Source organism: Crocodylus porosus, unplaced genomic scaffold, assembly GCF_001723895.1.
Source record: "Crocodylus porosus isolate Cpor-Errol unplaced genomic scaffold, CroPor_comp1, whole genome shotgun sequence".
Taxonomy (NCBI): Eukaryota; Metazoa; Chordata; order Crocodylia; family Crocodylidae; genus Crocodylus; species Crocodylus porosus.
Window position 1 is genome coordinate 6,400,068 of NW_017728951.1, and position 16,540 is coordinate 6,416,607.

Sequence of the window (16,540 nt, forward strand, 5' to 3'; positions counted from 1 at the left end):
ATATGAGTTTATGCCCACAGCAATTTCCAAGGATACACTGTCCAGGGGAATTTTTAATATCATCGCCTGGTGGAGATGTTGTCTTCATTTTTTCTGCATTGGGAAACTGGGTTAGTAACCTTGCTTCAAAGTCTTCACGACGTTCATACTCCTTCCCTCGGTAAATGAACACTTTGTTCTGAAAATAAATTGTGCAGTGAAATTCATATAGTAACATTCAGAGTATGTTCACAACAACTAAGAAAAGGCATGTGAAAGCTTCTTCAAATGCTGGCTACTAAAGGTAGAAATGTATAAAATTTTCTAGTTTATAACAACATATATTATCATTAGTTAGTTAGTATTATGGCTCCCAATCAGCAAACTACTTAAGTATGTGCTTAAATCCATTAAGCACACATTTTAAGAAAGTGCTTAATTTCCATTTAAGGCAATGGGGCTTAAACACTGGATTAACTGTTTAATTGTTTTGTTAAGTAAAGGCCCATAGCAAATAATTAAAACCCAGATTCTGAAAAACAGATAAGCATATATTAAACACTTAAGTACCCTTCCTCTGTATGAGGGGTTGATTTTTTTCTTCTTCCTATGCTGCTGCTTTTTTTTTTTTTTTTTTTTTAAGTATGGGCCAAATTCTAATCTTCATTATACTTAAGCCCCCTCAAACTGAAAAATACCCAATCTGCATGGAAGCATTAGTGTTCGGGTGACCAAGGATTCTTAGGTTCAAAATGGGATGCATCACTGCCTCCACCAGTTCTGGCGTACTTTGCTGTCTGAACTCCATGCTACTACTGAGCACATGGAGGAAAATGAATGGATGCATGGGACAGGTGTTTAAAAAAAAATGACTATCCCAACAAAAACAGGACATACAGGGTGCTTACACAAGTTACATTTTTCATGTGATGGGGTCCCTGAAAGCACCCTACAGCCCTGACACAACACATGGGCACACCTGCAGAGTGCTTTTAAAATAGCCGATCGCACAAAAAATTAACTCTTGTCAAATCAGTTGTTAGATTAAGGCACTCTGCTTTAGAGCACCTTAGGGAACTTGTGTTCTCTCACGGGTTACCTTTTCATGCGGGGTGGGGCTGGACTGGAGAGAGTCACTGGGGTGGTCAGCAGGTGAGGAAGGAGGAAAGGAGCAGCCAGCTGGCTTTTGACTGGCCTGAGCTGGAGGGGTGGGGACTGGAATGGAGCTTGGTTGCCTCACAGGCCCTGTCCCCAGCTACCTTGGATGGGGTATTTGGAGGAACCGGGCTGGGTCCATGAGGCTAGGGGGCTCCGTTCCACTCCCCTACCCCCCAGCTGTGGCTGGCCCTTTTGAGAGTGGCAGCAGCAGCTGCTAGCTGCTTTGCCTGTTCTGATTTGGAGGGGGATGGGGGTGAAATGAACGCTGTGCTGCTCTCCCATCCCTCTTGCTCCCTTGGATCTGGGGGGGTTGGGGGACAGGGCTGGGGAGAGGGGCAGTTCAGCAGCCTCCAAAGATGCTAGAACACGGCCACCTGCTGGTCACGGCTGCCCCTATCTGAACAGGCAAATGTCTGCTGGGTTGGGAGGACAAGACTAACTCAATGCTTTATGTAAATGTCATGTGTTCGGGTGGGGCTCTAAATGTCATGGGCACCCACTGTCCCCCTAACTAGAGTAGACTTCAGTTTAATATGTCTAAACATTACCAAGAAAAAAAAAATCTGTTGAAACAAGTGTGCAAGGCATACTAGGGATTCCTTACATCTGGCTGGACAGTTCTATATAATCTATACAGATATAGAAGCTAATGATCAATCTTATCTTAACTCTAGCGCAACATACTTCGCACAAAGCCAAGGATATTACATCTGACTTAATATATCTAAGAAGATTGAAACATATTCATTCTATCAAATACACATATACTAATATTTTGGTCATTGGAAAATAACGACTTTTGTGTTGCTTACTGCTAAGTTACCTGTATTTCTATATATTGATCCGTCACTAAGAATGAAGCAAATTAAAGAAACTGCATACAACTACTCTGACTTATGAATTGAACAGCTATACTTAATTCTAGCAACAAGCACATTACATAGGAGGGCTTAAGTTTGTAGAGTTAAACTGACCAGCATTAAAATAAATTTTGATAGAAAAATAACACTGTAATGTGAAAATACTTTATCTTATATTGATTATTTATCTCAGAAGTAACACTTGTTGAAAAAAGTAATAAACTTAATAGTAAAACAATGGCTTATGGGCAAAGTACTCTAATACTTTCTCTAATAGTCAATTAGGTTTGGTTCTGCAATGCTGCTCCTTCAAACTGACAACAGCCAAAATAATATTTATCTCTATCTAAGCAAATAAATATGAAGACAGATGTATAAAAAATGAATAATTCAATTTAACTTGAAGAGAAAGAATACCAGGAGACGCATGTACTGAGAACTTTGTCAGCAGCATAGTTAATAGCCAAATGTTACAGTTTTTATTGCTAATATGGAAGACAAACTGACCCTTGACAAACAATTTGTGAAGCATAATAAATGTGTTGCCGCAGTAACACCAAAATTATTCAGTTGTGAAGAAGAAAATCAGTTCAATATTAATATAGCTGGTTAACTCTATTCTTAGTTTGCATTATATTCCTTTGAATATACAGATAACATAGTGCTTCAACTGGAAAATTGCGTGTTGTACTCCCTGTACATTTCCTGAATGTAAATATAGTCGAGTCTGAGGCGGAATGAGCAAACCCTCTGTCAAGTCCATTCGGTGCCTCTTGTGATCTTAATATAATCATTCTCTACACAGTTGTATTTAGCACCTCTAAATCACTGACAGATAACTCAGTCCATAGGGGGTAATGTGCACTCTATTACAGGTTTGCATACATTCACGATAAATCCGAGACATAATACCCTCTGAGAAGTAATCAGTGACACATTGATATATTTTATTTTATAGTTTTGAAGATTACTGTTAATCACAGCCTGTCTCGGTGGTTTTGTTCTCCAGGAATATTATAAAATGTTTATTCAATTATTTTCTGAGAAAGCAATTGAGTTTCAGGGTCTCAAATGAGCTAATGTTTAACATATATAGAACAATAAAAACAAACATTTGCAACTAAAATGTCCAAAGCCCTGGAAAATGTATGATAGGGACAGTCTCGCTCTTATAAGGCATGATGCTTATTGATCTTTATAGGACCTTCTTATTTTCATTAGATTCAAACAGCTTAATTGGTGGGGGGGATCATTCTAGTTCCTGGTTAGTTAGGTATCATTTTAGTACGATACTTACAATGGAACTATTTTTCATGTCCACAACTCCTACAATTCTTTTTTGTTAAGCCTACAGAATATTGCTTGAGTTTGCAAATTAACTATGATATACTGTAAGTAAACATTTGAGACGCGTAGTATTCAGAAGATGGTAGAAAAATGTTATTAGATGTAACTTTTTAAATTTAAACTACAGTTCAGACAAGAATAATATATTAAACTTCTCTGAACCTTCTAGTATTATAGAAGTAGAAAACCTCTCTCTCCTACGATCATTTCTTGTACCACTGTATTAAAGCACTGGGTCAAGAGCACAGTCAGTCATTTGGATTCAGAAGTTGAGGGTTATTATATCTGCTTTTCCCAATTATTTGAAAATTAAATATTTATAAAATACTGAATATGCCATAAAGAAAAGCTCCTTTTAATACAATTCTGCTAGATCAAAAGGGAAGAGAAAATGCCAGTGTCTGCTCCACATAACTACAAACAGATTACTATTTACAAATGAATTGGACTTTCCAGTGATGCTCTATATTGAAGGCAATATCTTTTGCAGAAGGAAAAGAGAACCTTTTCTAATCAGTGAATTAATATTTACCCGTAAAAATGTAGGGAATCCTTGTCCGTAGTATCCAACAGCAAAGTAATCTGGTTTAGGTCTTATCACTTTTACAATATTTTCATAGAACTGAGCTTGCTTTCTCTGCAATGGAAACAGAAATAACATTTAACTTAAAAATGTCTTTCACAGACACAACCTGGAGAACAAAAGAAGTGTCTGTGTGCCTGTGTGTGTATAGATAAGGTAGAAAGATGAATAAAGAAATACACACACACACACACACCCCCTCTCCCTTTTTATATATAATATCTATGTGTGTATACATGCATGCACGAGCGCATACGTGTGTATGTGTATTTCTTTATCTTTCTACCTTATCTATTTATCCTCCTTTACTCAGCTTTCTATTTTTTCTTTATTCATTGTTTTAAGCAGCTAAAGTAATTCTTTATTTTTTTTATTCATCCTTTTTTATCTGGTTGAAAGACATTTTATTCAAGGCTCAGTTGCCTCAGGTTAGCTTTCACATACTCAGGACAACTGTGTGGGATACCTGAACAGTTACCACTCTGTAGCTGTTCTGTGACACCATACTTACCCAAATCCAAAATGACTCTGAATTTAAGCCCCCCGCAATAATTAGATTTTATACATAGAAAATGTATACATTTGTTATAATTTCCCATACAGAGAATATAATTATTGAAGGGATATCTTAATTTTCTCACCCCTCCCCACCCCTGCACTGCAGCAAGGAAAGCAAGGGGCTAAGCAATGGGGTGACAGGTGTTGAAGACAGTGAGGCAGGTGGTTGGACAGCGGGGTCAACCAACCTGCTCCTGCCCCTTAATGCTTACCCCCTCCATGCCTGTACCCCCTGGCATATGCTGCTTCTCTTGGTGCCAGCCCCCCCGCAGACTCTGGCCCATGCCTGCCCACCGACCTCCTCAACCCCGATCCTCTCTTGCTTATCCTCTGGCTCCAGCCCCAGTCCTAGCCAGGCTCAGTAGTGGTAGCAGCTCCATTCTGAGCTCTAGGGTCTAGCTAAAGCTGCTGCTGCCACAGTCGCTGTTACCAGGCTGTCTTGTGGCCTAGAGGCAAGCATATGATCTTTGCTCTGGGCTGAAGTGTAAGTTGTGGAGGTGGTGGGAGCAGACCAGGAGACAGGTGTTTGGGGGGTAGGCAGCAGTTGTGGCTGCAGCCCTAATCCTAGGTCAGGGCTCAGGGTTGTGAACACAGCTACAGCTGCAGTTGCAGCCCCAGCCCCAGCCCCAGCCCCCTCCTGCCATGCATGTTAAATAGGGGAAAATACCTCATACTGGATTCAAGTAAATGTGGTAAGTCCCTGCCTTGTGTTAATTTGCAGCAGTCTGATTCACAATCTGTTTCCTATCTCACAGGGTGATTCTGGAAATTATAGGTTGATGAAGCACAATAAGCTCTTTCTGATGTGTATATAGTATACTGCTTCTTCACCACTTAAGGCTGGAGGGATTTATTAGATAGATGGATGATAGATGTCAGTTAAGTGGCAGTCGCACCATCCATCCATACATCCATGGCTACCAACACTATCATGGATATTTCTCACCATTTTTTAATGATTTTAATGAGTTGGGTTGGAAAAAAATTCTCATCCCGTAAAAAAAAATTGTGATTACAAAAGGTTTCCTGTCCTGCACTAGGATAAATCTTAGATTTGTCAATCCATTTGTGGCAAAACAATGACAGCAAACACATGCAAACATTAAGGGCTCTTGGAGCATGGGAAATTGAGGTATAAGACTTTGAACTGCCTGATTTGTAGCATGATTATAGATCTACCTGTTAAATGCCCTAAGCACTGTACTAGCAGCTCTACTGTGAGCCTCTCTAATTAAAGCATCCCACTACGCCCCAGAGCACATGTAAAGGCACCCTGAATTAACAGCGACTGCTCCAATGAAAAAAGTGACATTAAATTGCAAACAGTAGGAAAAAAGGTAACTGTTAAGGGAAAGTGACTTTTTATGGGAGAATAATTATTTTTTACTTTTTATTTTTACATCCTAAACTTAATAAAAGTACTTGCTGAGGACCATGTGGCAGGTTTTTCCTGGAAAAGCATTGTTTGCCTTAGCCCAATAGTAATAGATCCAATGAGCTACTCAAGAGCTGCATGGACCTCTCTGAGGCATGTGAAAAAAGTCTTATGGACTTCATGATCTGTCATGGAACAGCTCTCAGAAAAAAAACTTTACATTTTGCTTATGCAAAACCTCATGGCTGTGTTAAGGCAAGGTTCTCTGAGTAGTTGTGCTATCTTTTATAGACCAACTGAGTAGTTGGCAAAAACGTTAGGAGGTGGTACTATTGTATTTCAAATTAATACATTTAACTGTTTATTTCATCATCCAGTTATTGAAAGCTAAGCCACAATAATTTACTGCCTGTTTTATTCAAGGATAACTCACCATATTTACTCAAATATAAAATAACCCCCAATAATTAGATTCTATGTATAGCAAATTTATAAATTTGCTATAATTTTCTGGGTGTGCAAACTAATTATTGGAGGTTTGCCTTGAATTTGTTTCCCTTCCCCCACCATTACAGCAGGGAAAATATTTTAAAACTTCGTACTTCCTTTAACCACAAGAATCAAGGCATTACGGCTGCTTGCCAACGTTAAAGAAAAAAAAGAAGAAGCAGTGCATTACTTCAACCCAGCTCCGAAGTGTCTATATAGATTGGGCACTGTAGCAGGGCTTTCTGGCACTTTTACCTAAAGCTGATTCAATCAGCTATTAGATAGAAGCACCAAAAAAGCCCCAATGAAGTGCCCGATCTATAGAGACATACTGCCCTGCCTCTTTTGCACATGCACAGGACTTGGCATGGAAGCACAGGGAGTTTAAATAAAAGGCTTTTTTTGTTTTTTTTATGTCTTCAAGCAGCCATTGTAATCAGAGCATTTTTTTTCCAGTGCAAAAACATATATATTTCTTCCATTTAAGTGAGTGCCAAAGATGGCCAACTAAATGACCAGCAAGCCAGCCAACATGTGCCCCAAAAGATCAAGTACATCAACCTTCCCACTTGGTTAGTTTAACGGAGGCTAAAGGAATTTTCATTATTTTTAAACCTGAAAAAAAGGAAATTCTGCCAAAAAACAATATATAATGTCTGTTAAATTGAAGTGAAAAGAAACCTACCAGCAGTTCACTGAGTTGTTCATAATCAAACATTTCATTTTCATACTGTTCTGCAAGTTCTTTGCCCAAGGCAATGGCCTCTTCCCACATCTGTTGGAAAAAAAACGCAACTGAATTATATACCTTGGTTAAACAACAACATTGGATTAAAATAAATCTTAAAAAAACCACAAGCAAAATACATTTTGCTATATGCCTGAAAACACTATGAATAAAATGTGCATACAATGTGACAAAACAAATATTTGTTTCAGCTTCTTTCATGTATGTCTTTTATTCTCTGAAATTTAAATAAAAAGAAAAGCAACTAAAAAAATAAGAATGTCTCTTGCTAACCAGACTAGTGACACAACATATTCTTCTGCACACTTTTATCTAACTTGGAAATCCTAAAACTTAGGTAATCTGATTTGGTTACTAATTATCATCTAATATCCACAGCAGATAAATCAGGCAGTACATGGGAGATACTTCTTCTGATTTGTACAAATATTCATTATATTTCCAATGGCATTTTCTACTCCTGTTCTTCAAGCATGAGATTCAACTGCAGTCTAAACTGACCGAATTGTTTAACAATTGCTATTCCAGATTCTTCAACTATCTGGAACGCATAACAATGTTTTAAATATTTACAGGTACTCTTCACTTTTACTACCTTCAATGTGAACAAAACCCAAAACCAACTTTACATTTACACATGAGAAAATCTAAGATCAGGCCTGAAAATCTGTTTTTATTGCTGAATGTTGTTAAGAGCAGCAGGAGCTGAAAAAAGGCAGAGAGAAAGGGCAGAGCACATTTCCCCAGCTGTTCCTGAAGATACCTGCCTTGGAACAAAAAGATCTTTTAAAATGAAGTTCCCTAAAGATGTTTAGAGCTGGTTGCTGAGAAGGCAGAAGAAGGAATATTTGTATATATGAAAACAATTCACGGACCCTTCCTACATAAACACCTGATCCCTCTACTTGCTCTGTTGGCAATGGTTGAGACTCCTCAGACCCTAAAGCTTTTCTCAGCACCTCTCTAAGCAAGGGATCTGCCACTCTTCTTCCTTACATGAAGGAGGAAGTGGTTGATGAAAAGCAGAAAACCTGGTGGACCTTATTCACCCAGTTTTTTGCTGCCTTTTCTTTCCTCTTGAAGCTCAGAGTCAGCAATGGAAAAACAGGTAGTTCTGCGGGAAAGTGGGAGAGGCCTCAGCTACATTCTTAAAATCATCTCAGGATCCCAAAAGTTGAGATGTGTAGAAAGGGTCGCAAGTGTTACCTGTAGTCCACGTTAACTCAGAGACCAAAACTACTCAGAGATGCAGCCATAGATTACATGTAACAAAACCAATGGGCAAGTCTAACTGAGGGCATCTACACATGCCATTGAGGTGACGTAACAAACTCCAGCATAGTTTGTATTAAAGTCAGCTGCTTCTGGGTGCAGCATCTACATGGCTCCTGCAACTAAAGCAGTTTGAGCCAGGGCGGAGCAGCCCCAGGCTGGCTGAGGTCCAGGGGGGTCAGCCTCAGGCTTTGGGTGGTTATGGAAGCGGGGCTGACTGGGGCAGGAGGGTGCTAAATTGCAGGGCCAGACAGCAAGCAGCTCCCACATTAAAATCCTTTTGCTTCAGTCAGCCCATCACCACCTACATATGCATTTCAGTGGAGTTAAGTACTCTAACCCCAGTAGTACCATCTTAAGGTGGAGTTAATTAATTTACTGTGCCCTAATAATGTTGCATGTGTAGATGGTGATGCTTTAGTGCGGAGCTAATTAGCCAACTCTGCAGTGAAGTGCACATGTAGATGTGCCCACTGAGCAGTAATCAGTCTGAGCAGTAATTTAAGTGATTCAAACTGAGATTGCCCCTCCCCTCCCCCCACTCCCTCCAAAAAATAATGCAATTGGCTAAAAACTGATGAGATTTTTAGAAAATATAATATCTGATAAGCTTGCAGAAGGTAAGATTCTGAATGAAAGTCATCATGGCTTCGTCATGGACATGTTTTGCCTTCCCAACCTCATTTCCTTCTATGACCAGGTAACTTGCCACCTGGACACAAGAGAGCAGGTTGACATGTATACCTTGACCTCCAAAAGGCCTTTCATTTAGTATCCCACAATGTCCTCATGAGAAAATTGGAGGAGAGTGGGCTTAACTCTGAGCCAGTCAGGTGGGTGAGAAACTGGCTGCAGGATAGAACCCAGAGAGTCATAGTGAATGGGTCTGTGTCATCCTGGCAAGAAGTGGGCAGCGGTATCCCGCAGGGGTCAGTGCTTGGTCCAGTACATTTTAACATCTTCATTAACAATTTTATTGCGAGGGTGAAAAGCTCACTGGACAAGTTTGCTGATGATACCAAGTTATGGGGGAGCATGATCACGCTTGAAGTTAGGCAACAGATACGGGTGGACCTAGACAGGCTAGCAAGTTGGGCAGATCAGAACCTGATGAAGTTCAATGTCAAGAAATGTAAAGTGCTCCACCTCGGGACAAGCAACCCCCAACACACTTACAGGCTTGGCAGCACCAAACTGACTAGCACCACAAATAAAAGGGGTCCGGGGTAATAATAGATCACAGTATGAATATGAGCTGGCACTGCGATGCTGTAGCTAGTAGGGCAAATAATACTCTGGCATGTATCAATCGATGCATCTCCAGCAAAACCAAGGAGGTGATTCTTCTGCTCTACTCAGCACTGGTGAGGCCACAGCTGGAGCGCTGCATCCAGTTCTGAGAACCGCACTTTAAGTAGGACATGAACAAGCTTGAGAGAGTCTGAAGAAGAGTCACCCATATGATCAGTCTTTTAAGGTAAGTCAAACAAGGAAAGGCTGAGGGATCTGGTACTCTTCAGCCTGAGGAAAAGAAGGCTGAGAGGGGACCTGGTATCAGCTTACTGCTACAGTAGAGGAATACATCAAGGGCTCAGTGAGCAACTGTTCACCAGGGCACCCGAGGGGAAAGCCAGGAGTAATGGCCACAAATTCCTGGAAAATCGATACAGTCTCAACATTAAGAGAAACTTCTTCACAGTCAGGGTGGCCAGACTGTAGAATAGACTCCTACCAGAGGTAGTGCAACCACCTACCCTGGAGATCTTCAAGAGGAGATCAGACAGTCACCTTCCTGGGTTCACGTGACCCCCGGTTGTCTTTCCGGTTTGGTGCAGGGGGTTGAACCTGACTGATCTTCTGAGGTCCCTTCTAGCCTTACAGTCCATGAATCTATTTTGAGCCACCCAATTTGATCATGTTTTCAAGCATTTCTATGAGGGCTAGAAAATATATTTTAAATTAATGCTGAAATTAAAAATATTTAAAAGGGCCAATGTGGTCTCTATTTTTAGGAAGGGGAGGAAAGAGGACCCGGGTAATTATAGACCTGTTAGCCTCACCTCTATTCTTGGCAAGACCTTAGAAAAAATCATAAAGAATCACATTTGTGGGGGGCCAATGTTAAGGGGAAACAGCATGGGTTTGTAGCAGGCAGATCCTGCCTGACTAAACCGGTCTGTTTTTATGACCAGGTCACAAAATGCTTAGATGCAGGGGTGGAGATGGATGTTATTTACTTGGACTTTAAAAAGGGTTTTGCCACAGTGTTGCACCCAATTCTTACAAGCAAACGTAGTGGCTGTGATGTGCATTTTTTCACAGTAAGGTGTGTGAAAAACTGGCTTATGGGACACACCTAGAGAATGGTGGTGGATGAGGCGGTTTCTCCCTGGAGAGATGTGGGCAGTGGTGTCCTCTAGGGCTTTCTCCTTGGACCAGTGCTGTTCAATATCTTCAACAATGATTTGGAGGAAGGGGGTTGACCAAATTTGTGGGCGACACCCAACTATGGGGTATAATTAACACACTGGAGAGCAGGGAGCGAATCTAGGTGGATTTGGATAGACTGGGGAAGTGGGCAAATCAGAATAGGATGCAATTTAACAAGGATAAATGCAAGGTGCTGCACGTGGGGAGAAAGAATTTCCAATACACCTATAGACTGGGAAGTACCATTCTGAGTACTACGGCAGTGGAAAGGGATCTTGGAGTCTTAGTTGACGCAAACATGAACATGAGTCGCCAATGTGACAAGGTAATAAGTAAGGCTAACCGCACTCTTTCTTGCATTAGTGGGTACATCACAAGCAGGTCTAGGGAGGTGATACTTCCCCTCTATGCGGCATTGGTCAGGCTGCAGCTGGAGTACTGTATCCAGTTTTGGGTGCCATACTTCAAGAAGGATGTGGATAACCTTGAGAGGGTTCAGAGAAGGGCTACTTGTATAGTTGAGGGCCTACAGGTAAGATCCTATGAAGGCAGACTGAGGGACCTGAATCTCTTCAGCCTCTGCAAAAGAAGGCTGAGAGGTGATTTTGTGGCTGTCTACAAACTTTGTGGTGGTGGTGGGGGAACAGCAGGGAATAGGAGATACCTTGTTTACTAGGGCACCTCTTGTGGTTATTAGAAATAACAGCCACAAACTAAAGGAGAGTAGCTTTAGATTGGATATCTGGAAGAAATCTGTATGGTGAGGTTTGCCAAAATATAGAATGGGCTTCCAAGGGAGGTGGTGCTTTCCTCTACCTTGGAGGTGTTCAAGAAGAGATTAGACAGGCACCTAGCTGGGGTTATTTAACCCCACACTCTTTCCTGCCTAGAGCAGGGGGTCAGACCTGATGATCTACAAGGTCCCTTCTGATCTCTATAAAATCTATTTAGTAACCATTAAACTTGTATACAATTTTAGGAAAAATTAAAATATTTATTTTTTGATATAATACTTGTGATAAAACAGTGAGTTACCAAATGAAGTCCATTGGTGTAAGCAATAGACAGAGCTAGAAATGATTTTGTGAGCTCAGGTAGGCCACGCAATTCAATCGGACAATACAGTTTGAAAGATCCTGGTAATGTCTGCATCCATTTGCCCATCTAAATCTGTTCCTTTTCCTGCAGAAATTAAATTCCTTCTGTCTCACCTTTTGGAACCTCCAATGCCCCCACCCCACCTCAAACCCCCACCCCAAAAGCAAAAGACAAGTTACTTCTTACCCCATGCACAGCAACCTCCATTCACACTTTTCTCTGATAGCAGGAAAAAATTCCTCCCCTCTAGCCTGTTCTGTGCTCTCTTCTTTACTGGGGGCTAGGAAGTCTTATTGTGCAGCTGCCCTGTGTAGTCCCAAATTGGAGGCCCAATCTCATCTTAATGGCACCAAAAAAAACAAGTCCTTGCCTGGTCCTTTCTCAATGGCCACCTCTAGAAACCTGTACATGTTAGAAGCTTCTTGAAATTGAGTCAAACAGCTCACAGCCTAGAAGAACAGCCAGTCTAATAGGTGCAGGAAAGGGAGCAAAGAGGGAACCTGAAGCTGAAGAAAAACAGTTGTCATCTGATGGGTTGAAAGGACAGAAGAATCTAGAGTGCCAAAAGGAAGCCTCTGCTATTTGCAGGGCAAAAAGGTCATAGCCTAACAGGACAAAGAAAAGACATAGGGAATATGGATTTGTGGATCAAAAAGCTACAAGATGCAGAAGAAACCATAAGAAAGACAATCTTTAAAGTCAGGCTTTTTCCATGTCAGGGGGCATGGCGTTTTGCCACATTTTTCTTTCAACTGTCCTTGAAGTAGAAGGAACAAGAGATCTAGAATTTCAAAGACTGGCTCTCTGTATATCAGGGAAGAAGGAACCACATCTGTGTCACAGCAGAGACTGGGTTTAAGTTCTGCTGTCCAACTGCATGCTCTGGGACTGTGAAAGCCAAAAACAGACCTTGTAGCTTTAGGCAACTCATTTATGAATTTTACCTCAGGCCCCCCACTGTAAAATTGGGTTCATAATACTATTCACCTCACTTAAAGAGGAATGGAACGAATATGAGTTAGCTAATGCTTGTGAAAAGTGCTTTGAAGATAATGTGTGCAGTGGAATTGCTAATTACTATTATCATAATGAAGAATCCTTGCTTGATAAAAATTGCATGGTGATTGCTGTCCTAGGCAAGTGACCTTTTTTTTGTAAATGCAAGACTTGATTTTCTTAGACAAATTATATATACAGTGAGCTGCATATTTCGTGTGTGTGTGTGTGTGCACGTGTGTGTAATGAGCTGCATATTTCCTATAGTCTAAGAAAATAAAATCTTGCATTTCCAAAAAAAGTCACTTCCCTAGCATGCATATATGTATATATATATCTATATGTATGTAACATTTATTATAGAATAATGAATGAAAAATATGTCTTAACTTTAATAAAATGTAACATAACTTTAATAACCAGGAAATGGTTAGGAAAAAATTCTAATATATCCTTATACTTTTGATATTTTAGGCTAACTTATTCCTGGCTCAGAGCAACACTATTCAGTAAATTTATAAACCTGTAAATCTGTAAACCTGATATTTATAGTTTGGTAAATCATCAAGTGTAGAATTTTTTAAAAAAACATTTGACCTTTCTTCATTGTGAATGCTTCTTTTTAACTTTAGTCATGTTAACTTCAGCATAATTCCATTTTTTTTTAAAGTATCCTTATCTTAATTTCTACAACACTGGATTTCTATTTGGATGCTCTAGGTTTAACTATTCACTCTTCAAAAACGTGATGTCTCTATGCTCTTATTTTGTGAAAAAAATTACTTTGAAACTAACACTAGTCAGTACCTTTGGTCCTTTCATTGAACTCTGCATCAGTACATCAGTTCTATCAACACAACTCCAAAGTATCCTCAGTAACAGAAAATACTGGTTTAATATAAGTGGTTTCATATAAATGTATTGTATCACTTAAACTAATTGCTCCAAATCTTCAGCTGGTATAAACTGGAATAGCTGTACTGTCTGTGCTGCTACTCCTATCAGTTCACAACTTTTATTGTTGTAATGGCCACAAGCCCATCAAGTTCAGAAATGAACTGTCAGAGAGACTGCATATATATAAATGTGCATATAAGCAAGTCCACTGATATCACAGCATCAGACCAACACATGGAAATATCAATTAGTTGAAGTATTAATAGTTAATGTGTTATTTCAAATAAATGTAAGACAGTGTGCCTGACAGATAAGGTCCATGTTGGAAGTTAGGGATCTTAGGATCTATTGAAATGTGTAACTTTGGTTATGTGATATTCCTTTACCCCTTCAGGTTTGATATTCCTTCCATGATTGTTCTGCATATGCAAAACCTAGAAATTAAGTAGTGAAACCACTTGTAGGGGGGCTTTCAGCCACTGCTATCAAGCCAGGGCAGGTTGTGCAGAGTAGAAGTGGGTGGACAGACCTGTGCTTCATGACAGTGACTCCGAGGCACTGTGGCAGCACTACAAACACTCTTTACTTCTCTTCCTGTCCTTTGTCAAGGCTTAGTAAACATTTCAGAGCCAGGATGGTACCTGACCATATGGTTGTACAGTGACTGACACAAAGGTCCCTGATTCTGTTTGGGACCTTCTAATGCTAACTGCAATATAAATAATAAACTTTATTAACCATAAAGCATTGTAATGGCACAAAAAGCATTAAAATGAATCTCCAAATTCAATATGATATAAGTTTAATTTATCTGTAATAGAGATTGTAAGAGACTGTTTTATACCTGCAGTCAAACAACTTTGGCTTTCCTCTGTTGTAACCATCATTCCCTTATCTATAATTGTACCTGACTGGGGGGGAAAAAAACCTTTCAGGAAAAAAATCTCATTTTCTAATTTGAAATACTGAAAATTACTTTAATAGCATCCTTAAGATACTAGTGTACTAGCTATATGAATCATATTTCCTTACATTGCATTTCTTCATAGAACACTATTAAGTATATATTACAGAGATGACAATCATTTAACTATCATACTAAAAATATAATTTTGTTCTTGACAAAGCTGCGCACATGTGGGATGAGAGTCTTTTAACTTCCTGCCTACAGTTTTGTCACCACCAGTCTGCAAGTAATCTGATTGAAAGGAAAGGCTTTGCTTTTAGACACTGGTGTCTTTCTACAAAATTTCCTATACACCATGTTCCACTATAACCTTGTGAGGAATCTGTCATATGGGGAGGAGCATCTACTATTAGACTCAATCTGTGAGCTGCCAAGTGCACTCATCTACAATGGCCAACAGCCAATTAATCATTTAGCTGCTCTATGCCTTTTTCCTTCTTTCCTCCCCCAGCTTGAATTGGTAGTCTCATGGTGGAAATGGGGAGAAATAGAAGCATAAAATTAGAAATAACTATTTTTTGAACATCGCAAGGGTTTTAGGTATCCATTTTCCAATCAAGCAAATAGGAACTGTACATCTAAAATCCTGTGAAAACTCTAAAAAAAATTCCTTGGCGTTTACTTCAGCAAATTTATTTTGGTGAGGGCAGTCTGGCTGTGGCAAGGGATTCTGATAAATGAAATCTATACAGGCATACCTTGGAAATATTGCGGGTTCAGTTCCAGACCACCGCAATAAAGCGAATATCCCAATAAAGCGAGTCACACGCATTTTTTGGTTTCCCAGTGCATATAAGTTATGTTTACACTATACTGTAGTCTATTAAGTGTGCAATAGCATTATGTCTAAAAAACAATGTACATACCTTAATTAAAAAATACTTTATTGCTAAAAAATGCTAACCATCATCTGAGCCGAATGGCGCCGATGGAAAAATGGCGCCAATAGACTTGCTCGACGCAGGGTTGCCACAAACCTTCAATTTGTAAAAGCGCAATATCTGCGAAGCGCAATAAAATGAGGTATGCCTGTATTCTTGAAGGTCAATAGCTCCCAATCTGCTGCCTCACAGGTTTCCTGCGCTCGAACTTTTCCCAGCTTTGCTTAGGACATGGCAAGTCTTCCACAGAAGTATGCGGTAGTGGGAAAGGGAACCAATACATAACATTTGTTTGATGTTCAGCTCCTTGATGCAAGGAACAATTTATTTGGATAGTGTACACATTAGAAAGGTTTGTGATAGTGTCAAGAAATGCTCCCCTTCTGCAGTAAGAATCATTAAAAAAGTGCCTACCTAAATTCACTTGTGTGGGATACACAGGACTGACTGTATCCTTTTACAGGAAAGCCTTTGAAAATTTGAAAGGAAAGTCTTTTTATAGAGCGGACTGTAATTTAATTTAATTTTAAAGTTCACATTAAACACAGTCACAGCCTGAAAAGAACTGTGAGGTCTGATCACATATGCCTGAGAAAGGTTCCTTAGGAGTCGAAATGGAGTACTAGTTATTATATTATTTAATGTTTGGCTGAGATAATGATAAGTAAAAATGTTATGTTCCAGAATAGGAATATTATTGCAAAATACTGCTAAATCTTAGATGCAGTGTTTACAACTTTCCCAAGTTTGCAGGAAGTACAAGAAATTACTATGAAAACTTAAATATAGAAAACAACAGGTGATATTTGTTAAGTCTTAGTATTCTGTTTAACAAGTCTAAGAGAGATTGATGAAAGATGTGGGTGGAAAATTTCAAATGACACCTGACTCATTCTATATCA

General features: G+C 39.6%; 1 protein-coding gene across 2 annotated transcripts in view; it reads right to left on the reverse strand.

Moving 5' to 3' along the window:
* DOCK1 (dedicator of cytokinesis 1) overlaps window positions 1-16,540 on the reverse strand; it is a 545,238-nt gene that overhangs the window by 88,433 nt on the left and 440,265 nt on the right. For both annotated transcript variants that reach the window (XM_019555687.1, XM_019555686.1), the window contains exons 39-41: window positions 7,035-7,124; window positions 3,877-3,981; window positions 37-178 (exon numbers count right to left, since the gene is read on the reverse strand). In XM_019555687.1, the coding sequence (XP_019411232.1) occupies window positions 37-178; window positions 3,877-3,981; window positions 7,035-7,124 (337 nt within the window). The remainder of the gene's footprint in view (window positions 1-36; window positions 179-3,876; window positions 3,982-7,034; window positions 7,125-16,540) is intronic.